General features: G+C 43.0%; 1 protein-coding gene and 1 long non-coding RNA gene across 2 annotated transcripts in view; one reads left to right on the forward strand and one right to left on the reverse strand.

Annotated features, from left to right (window-relative positions):
• Positions 1 to 1,386: 1,386 nt before the first annotated feature.
• LOC137470393 (uncharacterized) lies at positions 1,387 to 9,992 on the forward strand. The gene is made up of 2 exons (XR_010997034.1): positions 1,387 to 1,827; positions 2,931 to 9,992. It is a non-coding gene; the product is annotated as an uncharacterized lncRNA (long non-coding RNA).
• The window catches only part of GCLC (glutamate-cysteine ligase catalytic subunit), a 36,664-nt gene continuing 29,649 nt past the window's right edge, over positions 9,037 to 16,051 (reverse strand). The window contains exons 13-16 of the mRNA XM_068183654.1: positions 14,617 to 14,698; positions 14,416 to 14,519; positions 14,203 to 14,323; positions 9,037 to 10,648 (exon numbers count right to left, since the gene is read on the reverse strand). Coding sequence (XP_068039755.1) covers positions 10,443 to 10,648; positions 14,203 to 14,323; positions 14,416 to 14,519; positions 14,617 to 14,698 — 513 coding nt within the window. The 3' untranslated portion in view covers positions 9,037 to 10,442. The remainder of the gene's footprint in view (positions 10,649 to 14,202; positions 14,324 to 14,415; positions 14,520 to 14,616; positions 14,699 to 16,051) is intronic.

The following is a 16,051-nucleotide window of genomic DNA, read 5'->3' on the forward strand; positions in this document are numbered from 1 at the left end:
ATGCCATTATCTAAGTACTAGCCATATATTTTCCATTAATTTGGCTGATCACTTGGAAAACTCTTCTATATTTTTACCTTTTGCAATGATCAGTTCCACAATTTACTTAGATGATTCAATCATGTTTATCCAGACACCTATTTTCAGGAGAACAATTTCTAAATTATTTTGTCTGCATCATTATGAAAAACCTTCTATTTTTCTGAAAATTCCCCTTTGGCCTTGGCCATTTCTTGCTCTGCTTTGAGATTAGGCAGGAAGAACACTCACACAGCACAATGTGTATTATACAGAGGTTTACAAATATGCACTGTTTTGTTCTCTGTGGTAGCAAAGTCCAATAAAAAGGCTGGAGAATTTCCATCCTTTCCTCTCTTTCTCCACCAGAGACTCTTTATAAACTATGTTAAGGAATTGGTTTAGGTACTCTGTGTGGAGATTGTGTATATGTAAACCCTCAGAGGCAGCAGCATATCTCTTTTGGGTCTGACTGAGATAGAGTTCACTTGTCCCTCACTGTGCTGTGCTTGGCATCAGTAGCTGGAAGGGTGTTGATAACACACCATTGTTTTGGCTACTGCTGAGCAGCACTGTCCCTGTAATATTCCCTTCCCTCCACCAAGGGGCTTCACCTGGAGCCTGTGGCAAAGGACCTCAGGACAAACCCCAGGCAGACCTTTAGGGTTTTGGAGCCAGAGTTATTGAGGATCAGAGGCTCACTATACTCAAGCTGAAAGAGCAGTGTTAGCTGCCTATAAGGGGGTTTGAGCTGCCTCAGAAGTTGTTGGGACAGAAGCATGTCACTTCTTGGCACCGTGATTGCCTGTCCTACACTGGATGTTTAAAGGAAATATCCCCTCAACACCTCACACAACCAGCACTACGTGGAGTAAGTGGGTAGCATTGATTATACAATGAGCTCAAATGAGAAAACCCTATTCCCAGGAATCCTAGAAGAGCTTAGGACTGGCCAGAAGCCAGAGATTTTGGAACATTGCCTGAGAAAATGACTCATGCCCAAGAAGCACCACCATATAACTTCCACTTTCTGAGAAGTTCACTAACCACAAGTCTCTCATAATAACTTTGAAGCTAAGCCCTTCTTGAAAAACAGAAAATGACCACTACTGCAGTTGGTGGATAGCCTGTTGCTCTCATTCCAGACAGAGTCCCTCAGTCTGGAATGGGACTTGAGCATTGCTGGTTTGGCCAGTGGCTGGACCTACACAGGTCTCTTGGTGCTCCCCTCTGGAGAGGTGTGTGCTGAGATGTGTGGGAAACTTGGGAGGTCAAAAAGAGTCTGGAAGTCAGACCCTTGTAGAGAACAATAAATGAGTGTCTGATGCCTCAACCTATCTTGGAAAAAAATGTCACCATAAATGAACTTTTATCAGTCCTGATCTACACAAAACATTGCTATTAAGTCTGCAAAAGCCTAAGTTCATGTTAGGATCAGTGGCACAACCAATGTGCCACTTGCCAAAAGCTTCACCTGCTGTCCTATGGCTGGCAGCCATCAGCACAGTGAGCATTTGTCATGTTGGACCCTGCTGCTTCCCAGCCTCACCCTCTCTTCAGCACCAAGTCCTGACATTTCGACTGAGGCCATTCCTATTTTACCTCAGTGATGCTTCACTCTTTTTTGGTTTCTATCTGCCACACAGCAAGAAGTAGGAGGGTGGAACCCCCAGCTTTTCTTGGGAAAAAGGAATTGCTCAGCTTTCTTAGCCTAGAAAAGTGCTGCCAGCTGCATGTCCAAAACTGGTTCCATGGGAGCCAGATGCAGAGCAGTTCCTGCCTGCCTCACTGTGTGCCAAAGCTAATGAGGTAAGAATATTAAAGCATTCCTTGGCAATCACTTGATGGAAGGAGAGGCTCAAAATTAGAGAAGTTTTTTTTAGTAGTTTTTTTTTTTAAGATAAAATTCTGCAAGCAAAAAAGGCCTTCCATCCCACATGCCAGATTTATCTTGCCTGGACCATCAGGTTTCACAGGGACTACTAAACTCTCCCTGCTATCTAAATCTTCTCTGACTTTTTCCTGTTTGCTCACTCTTAGGTTGCCTCCTGACTATCACCTCACTTTATTAGGTGGGTTAATGCTTTGGTGGGTTATTCTCAGCTTCTCACCACTCCTGTATGCCCTGCTGGTCTCTATTTCAACTGTCTATTATCCTGTCTGTGAATAAATGCAGAATTTCCTTTGCCTCTCTCCTTGCAGAAAATTTACAACTCACTCTCTACACCAGACTTGTCTTCTTCTGCCCACACTGAAATCTGAACTGCCAGATAAACTGAACATGGACAAACTGGAGCTCCTTAGCACCTCCCTCTTTTCCTTCTTCCTTTTTATTTTTTGTTAACCATGAAAAAAAGCCACACACAGGCTTGTAACTTGTGCACTCTGTCCTCAAGTCTAGGCTGCGTAAGCCTTGCAGTCTTCCTTCATGATATTAAGTAATGAGACATTTTAAGAGGACTATTGTGTGGCTCATGCCCATGTCTGGCTTCCCAGGTTTTTTGTGTCTCTTCTACCACCTGGGTAGTGGAAGCAGGCACAGCCTCCCATTTGTGTCCCATGGGTGTCGGGCTGCTGACATGAAGCTGCAGAAGGGCAGGCAGGCTAAAATCAGGAGGCAGAGCTTACTCAGGGGCAAAAGAAGCAGTCAGTCAGACAAGAGCCTCAACCACAGAGATGTGCTCTGGGGAGAGGAGGGGGCAGGAGGGGTGTGGTCCTGAAGGAGAAGGTAAGGCTGGCAAAGAGGGAAGTAAAGATGAAGCTAGCCTTTTCCCCTGGAAAACATCATTGCAGTTTCTCTTGACTAGGTTTAGCTTTGCTTCTTGGAGCTCCTGGGAACACTTGGACAGAGAAGCTGGGATATGCTGGGTACATATGATTCAGATTTTTTTTTTCCTTTCCTATCCCCACAGAAAACATCAGGCAAGTTTCAAAACTGGGAACTTGTGTTACATCAGTGTTTCCTGCCCCATTGAAAGAGTTTTTGAAAGTAGCTGCTAAATCACCAGTTCCTGTTGTAGGGCCTGTCATAGCTGCTGATCTCCAACTGGAGGTATGCCATGAAGACAAGGCACTAGTGTTCAGTGATTTCTGAAGTGTCTATACCGCCCTCTTGGAGGCACATGCCACCTGTGGTGTCCCAGGACACAGCCCAGAGGTGTTTTTTCATGACAAGTATTGGAGAATCTCCAGTCTGACTGATTTTGAGCCAGTGGGCTCCACCAGTAAAAGTTGCTTACAAGGAAGTAGCTAAGACAAACTAAGTTTATTCACGCTCTGTTGTAGATGTGCTTACCACAACACTCTGTATTTCTTGATGATAAAAAATAGGAAATGGGTGGGCAAGGTTGTCACTATGTCATCTCTCTCAAACTCTAGGCACAGCCAAGGAAAAGCTGTAAAGACAGTGCAGTTTGATGATAAAATTTATCATAATGCCTTACATGTTAATTGCAATTAGAGCACCAGACTCGCCACCTCCCATCATCCTGTGGGCACTTCAAGACCCGCATTGTGCCTCTGGTTGCCATATGTCAGCTGTGAGGTGTTGTAGCATGGCATTGCAACAGTAAATGTGCTTGGGACCAAAGTTTGGACACGCTAAAAAATCCTGTTGGCTGCATCAGGACAAAAGGACATAAACCCCCCTTTCAGGATGAAAGCAGATCTGGAAACAGTTAACCATTTTGCTGATGTCCTGACAACTGGTGTGCCTAACAGATGATCCCCTCTGGACAGCGTGGTCCTGGAGGAAGTGTTCCTCTTCCCAGAGAGCAGCTTACTGTGGTGTATCTTGAAAACTAATACAGAGCTTTGTACAAACATATGAGTACAGAAGGCGCTGAGTGAGAAACACAGCAGCTGGCTGGGATTTTCCCTGGATACTCTTGTTGCACAGTTGTAATCCTCTGAGTTTCCTTTCTGTTCTATGGATTTTGATTTCCTGAGGCAGGATGAGAAATGTTTTGTCCTAGCACTGTGTTCAGGGCAAGCATCACACTTTATCAGTTGAAAGCAAGGCCAAACATGCCATGTTTCTGGAAGCCAGAGTCACAGCTGGAGGGACTGAAGCAGGATGCCTGGCTACCTTCTCCCTTCCTAACTGTACCACCTCTTTGAGTCCCTGTGGCCTGAGTGGGAATGGCCAGATACTGATGACACCAAATGTGCTGTGATGAGTGGGAAGTAGAAAGTCAGAATGAATTTCCAGGGATATGTGGGCACTCCCTTCTGGAGCTCTGCTTTTCACATACATCTCTAAAGATGGCTGCATACCTCCTCCACAAGAAGCTGTGGGATGTGTGCCAATTGGGCTGCACTGGAAGTAAAGGGAAAAAGAGAAATATCTGAAATAGGTTATTTTATGCCATTCTCTAAGGAGACCCAGGCAGATTTTTTTTAAAGAGTGAGTGAAGTTTGTTGTCTAGAAATGATTATTTTAAGAGCAAGAGCAAACTGCATTTAAAAGGGGAATTCACCTCTTCACCTTACATGGTTGTTCAGGATGTGTCATGTGTGGAAGCACTGGAATGTTACATGTTTTAATTTGGACCATGGCAGTTTTGCTCCCAGCAACTGTGTGGCTAAACCAAACGTTGAAAAGGGACATGCTGGTCTGGACTGCTCTTTAAACACACACAGAGACCTGCCCTGCTATAGGGCTTCTACAAAAGTACATTTGCCTGGAGGGCTCCCAGCTGGGGTGTCCCCAGGCAGCCCCACCACTGGCTTCACCTGCTGTTTGCCCCTTCCCAGTGGGAATGCAGCAGGGATGGAGAGGAATAACTACTGCTCTGCTGTGCGACCCCACCAGGAAGAGTTCATGGGTTAACCTGTGAGAAGCAACTTGGGCATAAATCCACAGAGGATTTGGACTTGGAATACCACTGTTTTCCCCTTTATTGGGCCAAGAACAGCTGTTTTCTCTCCGAGCTCACTGCAGTGCCTCCTACCTTAGGAGGACACCTAGGGCTGGCCCTGGCCTTAGCAATGAAATTTGTCCTACCTCATCACCGTGCCTTGAGCACACCCCAGCGAGGACCCTGCCTGGCTTTCTGCTCTCTGTGCCAAGGTTATTTCATTTTGCTGGCAATGGTCACACTGCCGAAGCCTGGGCATCACATCGGAGTTTATATTGCATTGCTCTGGTTCACCCTGCCAGGGTGAGAAATTACAGGCAGAAGTGCTTTGTGCTCAGTGGTCCAGTTTGTGTCTGAGACAGAGTACAACAGCCACATCTCCTGCTCTCCACAGTCTGGGGGGTCTGGAGAGCTGGCTGCCAGCTTGGCCTGCCTCCACTAACATCCCATGCCATCCTCTGTCCTACTGCTCTTTAGAATCAGATGCCTGTAGCTGATGCCAGTGGGATGAATAATGCACAGAAGTGCTGCAGAGTGGGATGAAAGGTAGGAAATGTGGGTGATGCCAAGTCTTGCTTCCCCTCAGCAGAGAGGTATTTTTTTGCTGGAAGGCTTTCCTGTTTTTCATTAGGCAGCTGTGTGACGGTCTCTGGGCAAGGAGTCCCAGTCCCTTGCAGTGCCAAGAAAAACACTCTAAGTTCTTGGCCTCTGAATGCCCATGTGGTGAGTAAGCTGGCAAGGATTAGATGTCCAGCTCTGCCTGTGCATGCACAGATGGAAACAGACAGGAAGGAATATAGCCCAAGCTAGAAAATGGTTGAAGGAAAAGAAAAAACTTAACTGAAAAATGCTGGAGAACTTGAGGTTGTCTTGGCACAGATGCTTCCCCAGCACAAATCAAAGAGTAGGGAGAAAATGGAACCTCTCAGGATGGTAATAGGCTTCTCTCCTTCATTCTTTCCTCTTCCCTGCCCCCAGTCACCTCTTCTGAACATGACCTGCCAGAGCAACACACAGCAAGCAACTCCTCACTGCCACACAGAGTGGCTGTAGTCAAGGCACTGACAGTAAGGCACTCCTTAAGATCTTTCATCAAAATCTGTACCATCACCCTGTACCATCAGATATAAATCTGCTTACTTTTGATCTAATTGCATTTAATAGGAGCTTGGACTTTTTCCAGAGTAAGAACAATTGCTTTTGCTTAAATATTTTATAAACTAACATTTTTCTGGCCAGAACACAAAACTTTTAGAAGTCAATGATGAAGAGCCATCATGCACCAACATTTTTTTTTGAGCACAATGTGGCTCTGGGCATTATTTTAACTTTCCTTCACTGGGAAGTGAAGGAAAATTTACTTTTTACTTTCTCACTGTCAGCATGATTTTAGTTTTCTCTTTGTGTCGTGTCACAGGGGTGTAACTTTAGTGTAATTTTGCGATATGTAACTAAATTCAATGGCTAAATTAACACTGTTTTCAAAGACTGAGAGAAGAGTTTACAGCCATTTCTTGCTTAACATAAGGCACAGTATCTTGCCCAGCTGTTCAGTTCATAAGCCAGCATTGACAGTTATACTTTTCTTTGGGAAAGACATTGCTTTGTTCAAAGGGAGACAAAATGCTGCTACACAAGCTGCAGAAACTTGCATTTACTGCTCCCACTGCTGCACAGAGTGAATCCTCATATTTGAGAGGGAATGGGCAGAAAGCATTGTAGCCTGCAAAGCCTTCCTGACTTTATCTGTCTAGGAGAATCTTACAAGGAGTTTCCCATTTCTAAGGGAATAGTATTCCAGGGAACACTGTATTGGGTTTGCATGGCCCCATTTTGGTATTGGGCGGGCTATAGGGGTGGCTTCTGTGAGAAGCTGCTGGAAGCTTCCTCCATGTGCAACAGTCAATGACAGATGGCTCCAAGAAAGACCTGATGCTAGCCCAGGTTGAGCCCATCATCAACAGTGGTAGTGCTTCTGGAATTTTTAAGACAAAGGGAAAAAACAGCACATCAGCACTCAGCTGGAAGAGAGGAGTGAGAAAACAAGTGAGAAACAACTCTGCAGACACCAAGGTCAGAGAAAGAGGAGGAGGAGGTGGTGTTCCAGGTGACAGAGCTGAGATTCCCTGCAGACCATGGTGAGACAGCTGTGCCCCTGCAGCCCATGAAGGTCCATGGTGGCGCAGAGATCCACCCGCAGCTCCTAGAAGAACCCCCAGCAAAGCAGATGGATACCCGTGGCTTCGCGTTACTTTTCTCGGCCCCGGTCAGCTCTCGAGCGCCCGGCTTGGGCGTCTCAGCTTCTCATTAGGGCCGGGGCTCGCCGTAATTCTCAGGCGCTTTTGCTGCCGCACTCCAGGGTGGGCTGTCGGCCACACTTCGCCGTCGGTGCGAAGGAAGAAACAAAGAGGCAGAAAATTCAGCCAAATCCATCCGCGTGGCAGCTGGATGCTTTATTGGCTGCGAGAGCTGCGGTGGAAAAGCTGCAGCCAATCCCAGCTTCACACGGACGCAAATGGCCTCGAGCATGCCGAGGAGTGGGGTGAAATAGGGAAGGGACAGGGCGGACGGGGAGCCCTCCCGCCCAATGGGTACAGACATCGTGGTGATGACGTGTACTACAGCGACCAATGGGAACACGGCAGGGGCGGACACGAGACTTTGGGGCGAGTGGGACCGTGGGAATGGGGAGACGGGCACGGGAACCACAGGAGTAGGGGAAAACCCGGGAGATGCACGAGGGTACAGAGAACTGGAAAACTAACAAAGAAAATACCCGTAATTTGAACCCAAACCCAAGATGCAACAGATACCCAAAGGAAGCTGTGATCCTGTGGGAAATCCACAACGGCATGGACTCCTGGCAGGACCTGTGGCCCCGCGAAGGGAGGAACACAGGCTGGAGTAGACTTGCACCATTCTGAGAAAGGCAAGTTACTTGCAGAGCTCTGTGCACACACAAAAGGAGACACATTTTAAGGATGTCAGCCATGATAAAAGCATGGCTGTAATAATCCAGAAACAAAGACACTTGAACATAAATGGTCTGACGCAAGAGAAAACTGGAATCAGATTTCACAGCATCAAACCTCTGGAGATCACAATGGGATCTCCTAGCTGAAAACTGAGTGGAAGGCATGAAGCGTGTTACTGGCCTCAGCTGAACTGAGGCCAACACAATGATCACTAAAGTGCCATGACTGATGCATAGTTAGTCTTTGGGCAAGGAATCAATCACAATTCACCTCAGGTGCCTGATAGTTCTTCCCCTCCCTTTGCTCCCATGATTGTTGGAAAGGTCATTATTTCCATGAAAGCACTTCATGACTGCAGAGCCAAAGTCCTGTATGCATAGCCCAAAGACATTTCTCATGGTCTCTGCAAAAGGCGAGCCAGGGCTTGAGGCTTGGACTAGGATTTGCTTCTCTACCTCAGAGGGGGCACAGACAGAACAGAGCCACCTCTAAGTTGTATTCAAAGACAGTGGCAAAGCTTGCCCCCTGTCCCTGCAGCAGTTCTGCTTTGCACTGACAGCCTTCACCATGCTATGAAGAACAGGCTGGATCACATACCTGAGCTCTTCATCGAGTGAACGTGCAATGCTTAGACACTGCAACCATGCGCATCTCAAAAAACAGAAGCAGCTCTGTGTTTGATCTCACTCATCCCCTTCTGGAAATATGCACACAAGAAATCAGGAGGGAAACTTCCAGCCACAACTTTTAAGGCATCATGACAAAATGTTCTCTAACTTACAGGACACATAGTTGGCCAGAAGAGTGATTCAGTGTCTACTGAAAGGGAATAAAGGACATGTATTGAAGCAGTACCAACAGAAAAGCATTCCAACTATTTTTAAGGGTTTTCCAAGCACAGCAGCTCATGTTGTGCAATCAGACAGATGCTACTTTAACAATAGCAAGGACTTTGCTGTAGGAATGTCAGACCATTTGTCTGAGTCCTGAGAAGCTCCACTGTGAACAAAGTAAGTCTGGGTGAGTTGTACCTGCCAGGTATGCAACTCCTTCTTTTTCTGAATCTAAAATGTGGGTTCAAGTCATGCAAGTGACCAACACATACTGCAAATTTTGTTTTTATTTCCTTATTACAGAAACTAAATTAGCATATGCCTACATCTTAATTAAAACAAATTCACCACTGCAGAGAAAGAGTATTCTTTTTATTCTCTAAAGCACACCTGTGAACACAGAATGAAGTGTAATTCAGTACATAAAAGCTTCTTGGTGCACCTCTCACTGCAGTTTCTCCATTAGTTCTTTTAAAAAAGTCATCAGATCTTAGGTATTTTTATATGCTTCCATTAAGCTTTGCATCTTCTACCCCTAATGCAATTCACTTTTAGAAATCAGTTAAGAAGCTAAATCAAAAAGGCCCCTTAAGTTTGCTTTATTTACAGATGCAATGGCTGAATTTAAATAGATTACAGTCATTCCTAGCACCAGCTTCCAATTCAAAGGATTAGTGCATTCCAAAATTTCTCTTTAAACTGTTTTCTGGAGGGGATTAAGTTGTCCATAACTACAGCTATGTAGGTTACCCCAGCCACCTACATAAATTACCTTATAGAAAATAAACATGCTGACAAAAATATAATTAACAAAATGACAAAATGAGGAACTCAACCTTCAGGAAGAATGGACTGAAGTTTGGTTTTGTGCTGCAGTCATTGTCGACTATGGGAACAGCAGCAGTGTGGGAGAAGTGCAAGCAGGCTGAAGTCTAGAGCAGGTGTCTCTGGTTCCTTTGTGAAGAGAGCTGTATGTCCAGCTCCCATTTCCTCCTCCCTTTCAACACATCTCCCATTACTACTCTTTTGTGAAATCATTGGGCAAATTTTCTGAACTGACACAGCATACAGCTTATTTCAGAGGGGAAGAAAATAACTGCATCTGCAGGCAGGCTGACTTGCATTATCTGAATAAAGACAGATCTGTTCCTCTGAGTTTTACAGTTTACAAGTGGATGAAGGACTTGTGGCAACTGAGAAACTACTGTAAGATTAATAACTCTGATGCACAAATATTTGTCTGTTCTTACATACTTTCAAAACCCAAATGGAAGGAAGAAGTATCTGCGATTCAGGTAGATCCAGAAGGATTTTTTTTTCTTACACCATAAGGTAAACTACTTAGCACATTCCAGGTTAAAAAAATTACAGTAAACATTCAGTAACTGGAATGCATATAATATACAAGTACCATTACATTTACAAAGCTGTTCATGACAATTTTTCTTTCTATATTAAGCATAAAAAAGTTACAAGCTAATTCACAATAACCTTAGTTACAATGTTATTAAAATACATTGATGTTAATCATAAAAATATTTTACTATTTACATGTATATTGTATAAACCTTAACAATAAGAATATGCCTATTTTAGGATGCCTTAAATGAATATTTAGGCAGATTGGCCCATTTTATAGTGCAGTATCCCTGTTTTGGTCTTCACACCATGAAACTGTACCAGATTCACAGTATCTTTGCTAGTGCTTTGCTAAAAGGCTTAATCTTTTTATTATTTAAGAAGCATTCATTCATTCATTACAAAGAGTCAGTTTTATTTCCACTTTGTTTCTTATTAAATCCTACCCCCAATAGTTCAGGACACTCTGCCTGGCCTTGAGCGATTTGGTTGCATTTCCACATAAGGCTGTAATTCATTTCATCAGTTATCACACTGTCTTGCTTGTAGTCCGGATGCTGTGCGATGAATTCCCTCATCCATCGAGCAACTGTCATTAATTCTCCTGTGGGCAAGAGGAAATTAAATTTCAGTTTATACATCTAATTTAGCAGTAGAACACCTAGAGTTCTGTGCACTATATACACAATTAATGAGTAGCCCATGCTTTCATGAGATACACATTCCTACACTTTTTGGTTTTTAAATGTGGTTAAACTGCAGGCACAATTAAGCTGACATATCCCTGATGGTCTAAAAGACACTTATCTGGTGCCATTTTCCAACTTGCAGATGTTCCAATGACATAATGCAGAGAGAAGTAGCAACTGAAAGAGGTGCTACCAACAGATTGTACAGCAAAAGGTCTTAAACACTTCATTTAACAGAGAATCTGGCTGAGATGAATCAACAGACACCTCTGCACTACTGCATTTATATAAAGTAAGTTTGTAGTTGATCCATCCAACTGAACTGCTAGTTTTGATCAGTCAACCTGGGCTTACTGTTCTTTCTCCCTCTGGCAGCTACTCTAGCAAAAAATAGGCTGGTTCCCAATTTTACCGACTTCTGATTTGTACATAGTGCCTCTGCTTCACTCCACAGTTCTTGGGTTGGTCAGCAGGTACCCAGGGGTCTCCAGCACCTCTGTAAAAGGTCACTGAATGACACACACCACTTGCAGGAGACTGGTATTCCCATGAAGCTGCAGCTGGGGGCTGGCTGGACACCAGTGTCCAGGCTGCTGAATCTTGCTCCAGAATGCAGCACATGCAAGCAAACCTTAACTACTACAAGTTTAAGGTAACTCTGACTTTTAAGACATTAAGATGGGCTGATGGGATGCTCAAAGAGCCTAGGAAAACTTTCATGGCTAGCTAACAAAACATCAGCTTCACTATGAGAGTGGAAAGAGTCAAGGGCTTCCACTACAGAAGTCTTTGGTTTAAAAATATTATAAAAAGCAAGAGGAATCAAGTTAGAGAAAGCATGAAGGAACACACAAATACAAAGTAAAAAGAATCCAACACTATTTAAAACTATCCTAGCAGCGGTTTTAACAGATGTACATGAAGACAAATCAGAAAAATTGCAAAAAGTACCGGAAAGAAAAGCAGAATAAAAAAGGTAACTAGAAACCAAAATGTGCTTCAAAAACCAGAGGTAATGTTTTAAAGGAATGAGGCCAGAGCTTACACTTCTACATAAGAGGGCAGGAAAACAATTACCCTAGAGGCTTTATTTGTTGAAGGCACTAAAAACTCAACACGAAAACTTTCTAACATCAACGAGAAGCAGGGGCCTGCAAGAAAGTCATTGGAGCCAGGAGATGAGCGGAGTGAAGCTTATGAAGAGACACGTTTGAAGTGCAAGCCGTGCAGGAGCCGGGCAGTGCCCAGTGCACAGCAACACGGACACCTAGTGGCCAGGCAGCCCAGGCACTCCCCATCCTCGCCCCGCTGTTCCCTGCACACGTTCACTGGGAGCAGCCTGCAGCTCTCAGTATGGGGGTATGGCACCACTGACTGACAAAAGTGTGAGACACCTTCCAGGCAAGGAGAGGCAAAGGGAATTGTAAGTTCAGGAGCAACAATATACTGGAGAGGTCCACACAATTATGAATGCTGATGACAAGTGAGTAGATAAACATGATCCTACAACAGAGGAACAAGAAGGCATATAATGGAGTAACTGTAAAGAGCATTTAAACATGAGAAACTACAGAAATATTTTTTTCAAAAAGCATATAATAGAACTGTGTAATTTCTTATTATATGACTTTAGGGGGAGCAAAAGTGTAACTGCTTCAAGAAAGGTAAGGCAAAGATCACTGAAATCACATCTGTGAATGCTCATCAAGCTCTCTGATTACTGCACTGCAGGCAGCCAGGAGAGCACACCAGGACAAGGACCACTTGATGCTGCTACCTCAGTACTGCTGTCATTGATATTTGGTGGTGGTCAGCAGCTACTGCCTGCCTAGCAAATCTGTGGTCTCACTGAGTGGTGGCAGTCACACACCAGCTATACAGAGACCAGGAGGGTAATGCCTTGCTGTGCTGCAGGAGAGGAGGTGACTGAAGCTCAAATGAATTATGCCAGGGCAAAGTTACAGCCACAGCAGCTAAGGTGTCAGTGGTCTTAACTCATGAGTGCTGTGTTCACCATTTGAGGAATCTGAAAGCTGGCCATTCTATGTGGATATGACTCATACTAAACAAGCTGCAGACCAGGAACATTTGATTTAAGACCAAGAGTAAACTGGAATAATCCAAAGCTCACAACTGAGAAACATCATGGCACAGTAACACAATACCTAAAGCTTTTTTATTCTGTGAATTCTAGTTCTTAAGAAGCCTCATTTAAAAGTCATTTCAGTTCGTAAGACCTGACCTAAACTACACTCTTATCTACCTCACTCTCACAGCTTTTAGGTCTGTGTAAATAGAGGAGCTGACTTTTGCAATAACTGCAACTTTGCACCAGGTAGCAAAGTTTTACTTTGGTGGGGAACACCTGCAGCTGGTCACTAGGCCTCAGGAAAAAGGCCTGCTACATTTATGGATTCCTTGTTTTTTCAAGACCATTTCTCTGAAGGAAAAAACCCCCAAACAACAGATAAAGGAATGTCTAAAAACATGTTACCATTCTGAAGAACTGCAAAAGTAGTGAATTGCCAAATAAGACAAAATCCTGAATTTCACCTCAGCTTTGGAAAGGTCTTTACCTAGAAGCTCCTACAGCTTTTAATTTCAAGAATTAAAAAGGAATGCAGCTCTTTAATTTAGGACTTGGGGGTGAAGAGAGGTAAGAAAAAAAAACCATTCTTCCATTCTTTAGCCTCAAACTTAGGAGGCTAAAATTACCATCTAGCTAAATTTACATCAATGCACTTATACAGGGGATTTACACAGAAAAAGGTAAGAAGTTGCTGCAGCCTGAGCTAAGCGCACAGTTCTGAATTAAGTTTAGCCTGCATCTTTTACTCATTATACTGCTGCATTTTAAGAAGAAACATTCATTATACACCGATCTTGAAAAACATTGCAACATGGTAAAGACTCTGGAAGAGCCTGCTCTGCTCTGCCTTGAAGGAGTTCTGCTACTTACAGAAGGACTTTCTTATCAGTGAGCTAAAGTCTAGGTCCCATGGTCTAGCAGACCTGAGTTTACAGTCATGATGTGTTGGAACAGTAGGCTTTGGAGTCACACCAGTAGTATCAGACAAGTTATCAGACCCAGCCTCAAACACTCTTACAACACTCAAGTGACAGGGCGAAGTGGACTAGTGTATGTTTAAACTACCACAAAGTGGACAGACAATACAGTAGCAAAAGCAGCAGTAAATGGTGTTGAAAAGCAAAACTGAGGACTGGGTATATACTACCCTCTAAACCATGATTAGTACTCTATCAGTTAGTCTGAATTTAAGTTCTAAAATGGATCACTAAACATTAAAGATCAAAAATAGACAGGACAAGATTTAAGCCAGAGAACACACTCCAGTCCTTTGCTCTAATGATTCAACAGCTAACGAGACATCCACAGGTCCCATCAGTCTTATCCAATTGAAAGTAGAAAAATGCCAAGAAAGTCAATGTCCAAAAATATCAAACATACCAGAGGCTCTCTTTTTTATTAGCTTCAGATAGTTTAGGATGGTGCATCGTGTATCCACATCTACTTCCATGTTTTCAAGATAGGAATTCAAAATTGGGATCAAACCCGGAAAGACTCCTTCCTGTGTAAGAGAACAGAATCAGTATAAAACACACTCAGTCTGGTTTCTGGGAGGATAGAATAGAATGTGTTCCAGGTAGAAGAGGCTATTACCTTCCCATTGATAATTGTGTCAATGCTCATTAAGGTGTACTCTTCTGTGTCAGTGCCTGTCCCATTCTGTGCAGAGCCACATCCATCCAAAACAGCATTTCCACCTTCACATGTGACAAAGGGAAAGGAAAAAAATGGTTAAAAGGCAAGACATGTGCTAAACATCCACAACAATGTTAGTCAGATTACTTGATGTGATACCTTTGCATATATCTTTTCTGAAGTAAAACATTCCCTGTCGTACAGCATCTCTTTTCTGGGCCACCTTCATGTTTTCATCCACCTGGCAAAAAAAGTATTTCAGAGATCTGTGACATTCTAGAAAAGTAGGATTCTACCAAACTGTCACGTTTGTGTTTCATAAGTTGAAATATCTACTATATTTCTTACTATTTCATCACATATGGTCAAGCTGTGAAGCTAAGTTTTATTTCATTCTTCAGTGTCCAGGACAAACCCACCAACAGATAACATTTTATGAACCTGGGTCTCCAGTAGAATAGGTAATGGTATCATGTTAGAACATGCTATGCTAATTTCAGTCTGGATGAAAACACAGGAAGAGTTACAATTAACAGGTTACATCCCTTCTGGCAGATTTCTTGGAATATTTAAGATGCAATTTAAATACCTACAGAAGAAGAAAATGTCAATTTCCCTAGCCATAATTTGCTGATTTTAATAACAAAATCATCACTGTCTTTAAAAGAATTATCACTGTATTAAACAAACTTCCAGAAACAGCATTCTGTTTCTATAAGTTTGTATGGGAATTGTATCTATTCCATCCCAAACATGTTAGATATTTAAACTTAGATTGCTAGCAAAAAAGTTTTAATTTTCAGGCTTCTCAGAAGCCCCCCAAACTACGACGTTTATTCTGCAAATGACATAAGCATTGTCCTGTCTTTCTGGATGGAAGATTTTGTCCAAGTTCTTTGGTTGGTGTGTTCTCAGGGGATTAATTAACATCATACAGCTTCTGGACATTACCTTTACCACATTGTCTTCAGAAAAAGAGATATAATTTGCTGAATTCTTTGTCTGATATTTAACTAAAGGCTATGCAAAATCTTCACTTACTTCTTACCTTTCAAAGTTTTGTTTTGAATTCATTTTATATTATGAAACCTATTTACACAACAGGTTGTTTTGAAAGTTTGAAAGAACTCCAGTCCCAACTGATGAGCGTTCAACCACATTCAATCAGACAGCCAAGATTAGTGTGAGATTAGCCCCATAACCCCCTATTATTTTACTTGAAAGAGGCAAGCTTACCAATGGTTGTGCAATTCTGTGTTGTATTACCTGCCAAATTGCTTGGCAAGCTCAAACAATTTTAAGCCCCCCAGCCCTCCAATTCTGATCAGGTTCTTTCAGCACCTGATCTCTTACTCACTCTTAACTGGGAGTTAAAAATTTTGTGCTTCTGAGACACTCAAATAACAATGTAATTATGTAATCATGTAATCTAACTGCTAAATGGCTGCATTATTCATGGAATATGAACTCCCTGACATCTCCTGTTAGAAGTCATATCAAATCATACCATGTATGTATGGTATGATTACTGTAAATTTACAACTTCAATATTTTTCTCTATTATAATTTAAAAAACTATGAAAAGCCACAGGAT

The sequence above is a fragment of the Anomalospiza imberbis genome, chromosome 3 (assembly GCF_031753505.1).
Source record: "Anomalospiza imberbis isolate Cuckoo-Finch-1a 21T00152 chromosome 3, ASM3175350v1, whole genome shotgun sequence".
In the NCBI taxonomy this organism is placed as follows: domain Eukaryota; kingdom Metazoa; phylum Chordata; class Aves; order Passeriformes; family Viduidae; genus Anomalospiza; species Anomalospiza imberbis.